General features: G+C 27.9%; 1 protein-coding gene across 2 annotated transcripts; it reads right to left on the bottom strand.

Moving 5' to 3' along the window:
• Positions 1-204: 204 nt before the first annotated feature.
• On the bottom strand, positions 205-4,078 carry LOC114179774 (nucleolar/coiled-body phosphoprotein). 2 transcript variants are annotated; one of them, XM_028066229.2, is made up of 7 exons: positions 3,726-4,078; positions 2,942-3,006; positions 2,436-2,479; positions 1,627-2,159; positions 1,063-1,152; positions 885-946; positions 205-565 (listed from the first exon to the last, which is right to left on the bottom strand). In XM_028066229.2, exons 1-7 carry the CDS (start codon positions 3,948-3,950, stop codon positions 460-462), a joined length of 1,125 nt encoding a protein of 374 aa, XP_027922030.1. In that variant the 5' UTR covers positions 3,951-4,078; the 3' UTR covers positions 205-459. The 2 variants fall into 2 exon arrangements, with proteins under 2 accessions (XP_027922030.1, XP_027922031.1); XM_028066230.1 differs by having other exon boundaries at positions 1,627-2,153.
• Positions 4,079-9,807: the final 5,729 nt, after the last annotated feature.

Raw genomic sequence — 9,807 nt, 5'->3', positions numbered from 1 at the left:
TGTTTTTGAAATAAATAAAAATAGTCACTTATGTCACATCAATATTAAAAAAAGTAAATTAGCTTTTCCAACTCTTCATAATTGTTCAAATTTAAAATTAAGGTTCGTCTAGCATCACGGTTTCATATGCACAGAAAATCATGTTGCCGATATCCCAAGCTAATATCACGGTTTGAACTGCAAAAACACTAGACCAACCACACATAATAGAAAATCAAGTACAAATTTCATCCATCTACTATCACAATTTCAGACAAAGGATTCTTCATTTTGCCGACAAAAATTTCCGTTCCTTCGGGAACATCTATCAGGCATGAAAGACAAAGACAACATGCATATATGAAAATCAACTTGTTAGCCGCGAGCTAGCAAAGTCTGTTGGCTGTAATAAATATACTCCCCGATCACAAAATTTCATATAACAAAAATTGAGGCAAAAGAATTCTAGATGTTTCCCAGTCATTCCTCGTCAGAATAATTAAACTTTACTGAGTGAGATTGCAAATCAATAAGACCTCCCCGATAGCTTCCACGTTTCTTCTTGGTTTTCTCATGACGAAAATCCCTGAAACAGAGAAAAAAGTTTGATGTCAATACACACAAAAAAAAGACAAAAGACAGTTAAAGAACTTGTGCATAAAGACATGGCTCTGTATTTTAAACAATTATATTGAGTGAGCTGAACAGAATTTAGAATTGAATGACAACCTTAATATACACAATGCATAACATGAAGCTAAGCTAAGTTCTGAATAGCCCATAAACAACGATTTTCCCTTGAAAGTAGACTAAAATAGAACTAATGCAACCATGCGAATAATTTATACTGTCCATAAAAGCGCTAAACTTGCAAGCCAAAAATCACTACTCGTGAAATCACAAACCTTCCTCTAACTTGGTCAAGAATTTCTGCTGCTTTAGCACCATAACCATTCTCGGCACCATCCTGCAGATAGATACACCAGTAACAATTTGTTGGAGAATGCAAAAAAAAAAAAGGAGAAAATTACAACACCAAATGCAATAAAAAAAAAAAAGTGAAAAACTATCAATTTATCACACCTTTGCCCAGTAAGAGTTATCCTGAAGCCTCTCATCACTAAACTGTATCTTGTCCACCTGTACTCGCTGAAATGCCGTCTTGACTGGTTTCTGCAATTACAGTTATCAGAAACATGAATTCCACCATGTTAGCTTCATCAAAGAAACTGATATTTTCATATAACTAAATAAACAAAAATTGGAGACTACAGCAATCATCGGCAAAGAATGAAAGAAAACATAAAACTAAGCATTGCAAACAACCTAAAAAAGACAGACAGATAGCAGATATGGGAAACGTAGTAAACTATGGGCATTTTGACAAAACTCTATTAGTCTAATAGAGTACTAATAGCATTGATTGATGATGTGATTCTTCATTAACAACGTATATTTCCTCAATAAAAATAATGAAGGCTAACTCAACTCGAACCAATAGCATTGGCGAAGGCCAGTATGAAAGAAATATAAGGTATATATCTTAAAACAATACAAAAATAAACATGGAGTTTCATTCAGAGGAGCTTTATATATTAGCAAACAGAAAGTGACATATATAGAGAATAACCATTAGTTAAAGCATACCTCAACTGATTCCTTTTGCTGTTTCTTCTGAGACCTCTGTACAGAAGATTTCTCTCCAGTGTTCTCAATGTTTCCATCCTTAGATGCATTAGTATTTTCTACTTTTCTGCGTTTGTTTTCTTCATCTGCCTTTACATCTGCAACCTCTTGACCATTTTCTTCAGAAATTGTTCTTTTTCTTTTCTTAGAATCTTTTTTCTCCTCACTAGTCTTCTCTTTGGTTGACAATACAATATTCTCTTCCTTCAAAACAGTTTCATTGGGATCTTCAGTATGTGCTATTTCATCACTTTGACCACTTCGCTTGTCTTTCTTTTTCGACTTAGACTTGGATTTTTTCTGCGCCTCAGAACCATTAATAACTTTAGCATCTGTAGAAACATCAGCGCTTACTTTATTATCTGCAACAGTAGTAACAGACTCCAATTGATTGCCTTCCACATTATTAGCGAGGGACTCAGAAACTAACTTGCTTTTCTTTTTCTTCTTTTCCTTGGATTTACCCTCTTTGTTTTTGTCAGGTACATCTGCAACTATTCAGAAGCAGAAGAGGCAAATAAAGATTCAATTGCCAGAGCTTAGGAAGTAACATAATGAGATACGAAGGCATTTAAAGTTATGACAATAAAAGGGTGTATCAGAGCCCAAGGCTCTCATGTGGTCGAGTCTACAAGGGTACATAATCATACCCTTGCTAGTAAAGAGACCATTTCCAATATTTACCAGACCTCTATGTCACAATGCAACAATTTTACCTGTGCCAAGGAAGTAACGAAGACAAGAAAAAATTTCAACGAATTTAAGCTTACCTTGCTCATTTTGATCATTGATATTTGCCTTAGCATCTTTGCCACTGAAAAGAGACAAAATAAACAAGGAAAAACTCAATTAACATACAAATGACACAGACATGATAGTTGAATATACAAAACATCCTTCATTCGCAGCTTGATTCTATGCCTTCTTTTACTTTTTATGGATTGGAAGATATTTGACAGTCACACTTGTACTTTTTCCTGATAATATTTTCCGTTAAGATAGGAAAGATTCTAGATAATCTCACTAAAATCAACAGGGAAAAAGCACGTGGGTCAAACAGAATTTTAACAAAAGGACCTTCTTCAAAAGCAACATTTTTAAAGAAGAAAACTTTAAAACAAGAAAACACTGATTATATTCTTCAAAAGCAACAATATTACATTACCATAATTATATTTTAGTTGGTTTACAGTTATATGCCTAAAGGTTCCATAAATTAAAAAATCCTAAATAATTACTTCACAATGCAAAACTAACATTACCATACTAGTCTTACCATATTTCTATATACTTGAAGTACATTTCTTCTAGATCAACCGGCGATTCCTCCAAATCATTTTTCTGCATCACAAGCATGAACAGCAAAGTAAAACACTGACACAAGACCCAGATACATGAAATCTGCCACTCAGCAGTTATACGGAATAAAAAACATGGAACATTGAAGAATTTTACTAAAAACATGGCATCAGGCATATAAAGTTCATTTATGTATTCTCCCTAATTGGACCAATTGTACCAAAAGCACTTGTAAGAGAAAAAAATGAGAAGATTAAACGAATTGAGATTCTTTCACTAATCTAAAATTAACTTAGGCACTTAACTATTATAAAATCTTCTCATACAGCTTCTCTAAATTTGAGAAACTTAGTTTGTTTTAACTTTGTAGTTTCTTTTCTCACTATAGTTTATGGAGGAACTAACCCAAACAGAACCTATACATGTATGTAGTAATTTCTAATGATATCCATTTTATCTAAGGGAACGAGGCTTTTATCATCAAAATAGTACAATAATCAAGACAAGGGACTTTCCATTTCCAATGCATTCCAACTTATTTGATGAATAAAAATTACGTTGTGTAACCTGAAAACAAGCATGATTTAATAAAGATTCCACGTCAACCACAAAATGGAAGTTTAAAAAAATAAAAAAAAGTTAGAACCAAATGCATAATATTACGGTCCTTTTGTGAAATATCCTATACCTAACTTAGAAGTTGTTCAAGCATAGAATTAGGGTTCAACATAATGAAGTTCCAACTCGGCTACGTAACCGACCTCAATTTGCGCTTCGGAGCGGAATTTTTTGAGCGTCTTGGAGAAGCCAGAGAGTTCCAAGTAACGGGCAATGGATTGGTGAAGGAGAAGTGTGGGTTCCCGCTTGGAGTTTGAGGTTCCGTTCTGTGCGGTGTTCTTCATGGTTTGGTTGCTTAACAAAACTTGGCGAGGAGTGAAAACGAAGATGGTTGAGCTTCCTTTGTTACACGGTGGAGTTGCAGGCATGCGAAAACAGAGTGGCCTTTCACTCCGTTCTCTGTAACCAAACTAGTCCCCTGCCACAGCCACAAAGCTATAGACGAAGGGTTCAATTAGGGTTTCACCAAAACCCTTTTCTTGCTTAGTGTTATAACGGGCCAATAAACCCATATATGTATATACCCACACGATTACATAATGTGTTTTTTTTTAATACATAAATAAGTTCTAAAAATGTTATTAGTCATTAATTTTTATTTTGATATTTTGTAAGAAATATTTTTTCTTTTAAAATTGATTGTGATATTATGTTAGTATGGAACATTAATAAAATTCACCCAGTAAAATAGATTATATATTATTTAGAAATTAATTATAGTAATTTTTCAAAATAAAAAAGAAGTAGATAAAAATATTTCATACGCACCAATTTTATATATTTAATAAGAAAATATGTGTTTATTAAGTTAGAAAAATAAAATAAATTTTTAACTACATAAGTATATATTTGTCGAATTTAATTCAAATCAATTCTCCTAATTCATCATATTTCTCATTCTTTATATACTATACATTTATTACTAACTTTTTTCAAAACTACAAATTTTAATTCCGAGTAATATTTTTTAATTATTAACTTTAATTTAAATAACTAATATATTCAACAAATAATTATTTAATCTGAATTTAAATTTGAATTTTTGAATTCTATACCTTTTGTATCTTAACTTTTTTATAAAATTCTATTAAAAATATTATATTTTTCTATATTTTAAGTTGATATATTTTTTCTAAATAAAACTTGTTTAAAATAATTCTATTTTTTTATATTTTCTTTAAATAAATTTAATATGCATATTACTAATTTTTATCTTTACATTAAATCTCTTTTTAAATATTTTCACCAATCATATTATTATTTTATTTTATTTTTTTAACTTAAATTACACAAAAAAAATATTGAACAAATTATTTTAACTAAATAAATATACATTTCTCATAATTTATTTAAAAAAACAACGATAAATATAATATTTTATTATGATAATTATCATAATTATAATATATTTAGAATCTTAATTATTATAATCACTCTTCAAAAATTTTATTTCTTATTAATTTATAAATATTAAATTAAAATTGTTTTTTAAATTTATATTTGTATGAGTTTATAAAATAATTATAATTTTTTAATAAAATAATTTATTATAAATGACTATACAAATTTATAACATGCTTTTAAGTATTCGTTTCTCAAAACATAGGAATCTAACAATAAAAGACTTGCAAAATCAGAAGAAAAAAATAATAAAAATTTAGTTTTTTATTAAAGGAGATTGTACTTGAACAGAAAAAAAAGTTTAGTTTGAAAAAAAAAATTGCGATTTACTAAAGTCAATAAAATTCAAGTGGTGTATAACAGTCAAAACATCATATATTTTTTTTTAACTTTTGTAACTCTTTTAATGATTAAGATAGGGAAAGTGGAGTTCCCAACCTTCACACCACCTCTGACTTCTATTATTCTCTTTCTCTTTCGATTTTATTCATCAAAAGAATTCCCAAACATAAAGATTTTGTAGGTATAAGTATGCGAGACAAGAAACTCAAATAATGATTTTGTTGGTTCATTGTAGTTTCAATTTGTTGTTCCTCAACACATATGAAGGAGTAACAAGTACATTGTCTTGATGAACAAAGTGTGAGGGTGTGTCTGGATTGGGTAGTGATTTGATGAAGAATGATGTTGTGTTCATTTGAAGAGATTTATTGTAAAAAAAGATTAAAGAAACATTGTTTGGGGGAGGATGAGTTCCGTGTCTAGGAATTTGAGAAAGAAAAAAAAAATATAGAAATTTTCTTATTTTTGCATATCTCCTCATCTTATATGATTTGAGGGGGATTTGAAAAAGATTATTATTACGATTCATTGGTTTTATTCTTAACTTAAGTTCATTCGTTAATAATGTTGTATAATAGTGATAATAATGTAAAAACATAAATTTTAAAATTATACTTACAATAATAATTAATATTTCAGATTTCTAAATCATTTATAAAGAATTGAAGAAGTAAATATATTGTATTTTTTGTTGCGAGTTGCACAATTGTCCGTGTCAGAGGCCAGGTGGACCAAGTCATAATCAAAGTGAATTTCGTAGTAGGACAATTGCTGAGAGAGAGATGATTATATGTGACATTAATTGTCCCCTGGTGGAGGTCAAGTGGGTCAGGTCACAGTCGAGAATGGTGGTACTTTGATTGTTACATTCTTAAGTGAAAAAATAGTCCCCTGACCAATAGTTTTAGTTTTTGGCTTGGAAGTAAGCGTTCGATCCTAACAATTGGTATCAGAGCTAAGATCATAATTTCGATTCTTGATGAATAATTGTTAAGGAGAATATTGTTGTGTATTACACAATTTTCCCATGATGGAGATCAGTGGGTCGGATCACAATCAAGAGTTATGGAATTGAGAAGGGAGATTAATACAATTTTAAACGTAATAATGAAAATGATATTAAAATTAAATCAAATTTAATATTTATAATAAAATAATAATAATTGCATTTTCTTTTAAATACTATGGTAATGCTATGTTTCACATCCACCAAACAAAATATACTCATTTAACAACTTAAATTATTACCAGATTAAAATTCATTTAATAACTTAAATAATAATATATTTTTTTTGTTTTTAAATAGGTAGTAGAATGGCTGTAATTTTTTTAAGGCCGAGAAAGTATTATTTTTCTTACACATGCATAAACTAAACAATATTTCCTTACAAATTTATTTTATATGAGCAAAAGGATGTTTATTGGAAACATATAATATCAATAATGTCTAAGCCCAACCACATTAGGAAGTAACATTATTATCAATTTAGAACCTTAAAATAATAAATTTGTGGATTTTTATTTTTATATATTATTCTATTTTCTTAATTTTATCCGATGTAAAACTTAAATTCATATTTAAATTTTTAACAAAATGATCATATACATATAGTTTCACAAATATCCAAACAAACATCCCGCCCACAGTATCATAAATTCATCCTCACATACGTGAATTGTGCAGTACCCTAAAACAAACGAAAGTTAATGAAGGAGGACGAAGGATATTGAGAGATGGTGTGAGAAGAAGAGGAAAAAATTAATGGATGAAGAAAAGAACTAAAATAAAAGAACTAAATTTTAAAAATTCAAAATACTGACATATGTTTTTCATAAACCCACGTAAACAAAAATAAACATGACTTTAAATAAAATTATGATTTAATTAAGTAAAAGGAAATATTGATTAAATATTTACCTTGATCTTTATCGAAGTATTAATTAAATCTAATAATATTTTTAGCAAAGATAAATGTTAATGGAATTAATACCTTGATTAGAATGTTTATTACTCAAATAACCACTACCATACTTGAGTGTCAATAATTAGTATTCATTTTCTTTCTATTAAAACCATGTTACTCAAGCAATTTATTCATAACTAAAGTAATATAAGATAATAAACTTAATTATTCTTTTAAGAGATATTCAAACAAAGAAGTTGGTAACTTAGATCAATAAAAAATTATGATTATAATATAAGAACTGAAAATGTTTATGTAAATTACTAATATATATATATATATATATATATATACCATGGTTTGAAGGAGGAGAGAAAGATTGAATAACACCAGTATAAATTCTATATTACCTAAAGGACATGCTCTTTTCCTTTGCAATATTTTTTTAATAAATAAAGTAAAGAAATATTTCAAATTGGTGCAGGCATCCATCACACAAATTCACCCTACATCTCTATAATTTTATTTAAAACTTCCATATATGTGAAAATTATAATTTCAATATATTTTTATTTTGAGTTTTGAAATATTCAGGAACACTTTAGAATTTATAATTTATAATTTAGAAACATTCCCAAATATATAATTCGAAAGAAAGTAGAAGATGAAAGAAATAAGGTAAAAGGAAAAATAAATATTTTGAATGCCTATAGTGGTGCATGGTGAAATCCATGGAGGTGCAGGAAATGTGCCCACCCCACCATTTTATTACTGTTCTATTGAAGTCCAAGCCCAAGTCTATTTACTATCTGTACCTTCCCGAAATACCACTCTCATCCCCGATTTACCCCACTGTCATAAAACACTTAATTTAAAAACAAATGCACATATATCACACCTATAAATGAATAAAACAAAGTGTTTAAGCATATACAAATTTAATGATCAGCTATTAATCAAAGCCCCACACAAAGAACATAATTATTATATTATATTATATTATTTACAAAATATATTGAGTTCGTCTCATAAATATTAATGCCTTTTATAACATTTTTTTTCAAAAAACATAAAGTTACTTCTGTAAATGTACATAAAATTAGTAAACACACGGAATAAAACAACAACAAAAACATTAACTAAAAAAGGATAACGTGACATTTGAAAATAAATTTTAATAATTAATATGTATTATTGTCGAATAAAAGACTATTTTCTATTTTAATTTGAACACATTTCTAAAGTTTAAATCACAGTTGCTATCTTCAAGTATAATTCTCTCTTAATATTAGCATTAATGAATAAAGTTAAAATTGATTTTAATTAGAGAAGTAATACATCAAAAAGTAACTAACTTAACTCAATTTGATTTGAATTCTTCTAATTTTAATCAAATCATTTTAGTAAAAAAGTGGTTTAATTTGAGTCATCAAGTTGAAAAATGAAAATGTCACATAAAAAGTTAACAATTATCGTCTATAATTGTGAATCAACAAACGGTTTAGATTGATTTATCTTTTCAAGAATATTATAATTTTTATTATAACTTATAAATCAAGACAGTGAAAAGGTTGAACCTAATATTTTATCCTTACATGTTTTAGACTGTGAATGCACGGATACGATACAGGTATCATATACAACACGTATCTAATTCGTCGATATATTTGTTTTGAAATTAATAGGATACGATACGTAATAGATGTATGATATATAAATATTGAAAAGTGTACAATAATTCTTAATAATATAATAAATATATGATTGTTACTGTGTGAATCCAAATTAAAACCTTAGTAGCTAATGTTAATGACCGATTTATAATCCAATGTATATAAAAACTATTTTAGTTACCAGTTTAGGGATCAATTATAATTTTTTGAACTATTTTAATTGTCAATAATGTTTAATTTATAAATTGATACCTAAATTGGTTACTCTATTAACTAATTATTTTTTGTCACTAAAGTTAATAATTATTCAATGATTTTTTGTAGTCGACTTTGACTTCATAAGTTAACTACTTCATTGATAAGAATTGTTAATGTATCTTAAAGTATCGGACACAGACTCGTATTGGATACGAATACATGATCTAAATTGAAGTATCAGTACATCATATGTAAACTAACTTGGATTTAAGTCTTAAATAAATAAAAAACGAAATTAAGATTCACAATCTCTTACCTTCCAAAGTCAAAAACTTTCAATATGAGAACACACAATTTAGTTACAGAAATTTGAAACTTGACATTTAAATTTACACTTTAGTTATAAATTCTTTAAACTAATTCCTTCTTTTGGTTTTTAATGTAATAATAAGTTTTTGAATTTCGTTTTTCAAGCAGGAAAGAAATATGATAATCTTGAAGTAAAAGTATACTCCAACCATTTCAATTATGTTTTCTTTGTGTTTTATATAAAAAATTATATATTGTTGTAGTTTATAAATTATGTGTTAGTTTGAATGCACTGATAAAAAACCAAATAAATACAGGTATCCAATATCACTTGAATAAAATAATTTACAATATATTTCGTGTACCTTTTTAATAGATTGTGATAGGTCAAAATTATT

This window comes from Vigna unguiculata, chromosome 3, assembly GCF_037176805.1.
Source record: "Vigna unguiculata cultivar grain cowpea cultivar isolate G323 ecotype 2 chromosome 3, ASM3717680v1, whole genome shotgun sequence".
Taxonomy (NCBI): domain Eukaryota; kingdom Viridiplantae; phylum Streptophyta; class Magnoliopsida; order Fabales; family Fabaceae; genus Vigna; species Vigna unguiculata.
Note: the sequence above shows the minus strand (reverse complement) of the source record. Positions and strands in the feature narration are given on the sequence as shown.

What these genes read in the sequence shown, in the direction of transcription:
- LOC114179774 (XM_028066229.2), bottom strand. Translation starts at nt 3,950, where the DNA reads ATGCCTGCAACTCCACCGTGTAACAAAGGAAGCTCAACCATCTTCGTT. An exon ending in GCTCCGAAGCGCAAATTGAG is followed by an intron (nt 3,007 to 3,725) that starts GTCGGTTACGTA and finishes CTTGTGATGCAG; the next exon opens with AAAAATGATTTGGAGGAATC. An exon ending in CAATGATCAAAATGAGCAAG is followed by an intron (nt 2,160 to 2,435) that starts GTAAGCTTAAAT and finishes GCTTCTGAATAG; the next exon opens with TTGCAGATGTACCTGACAAA.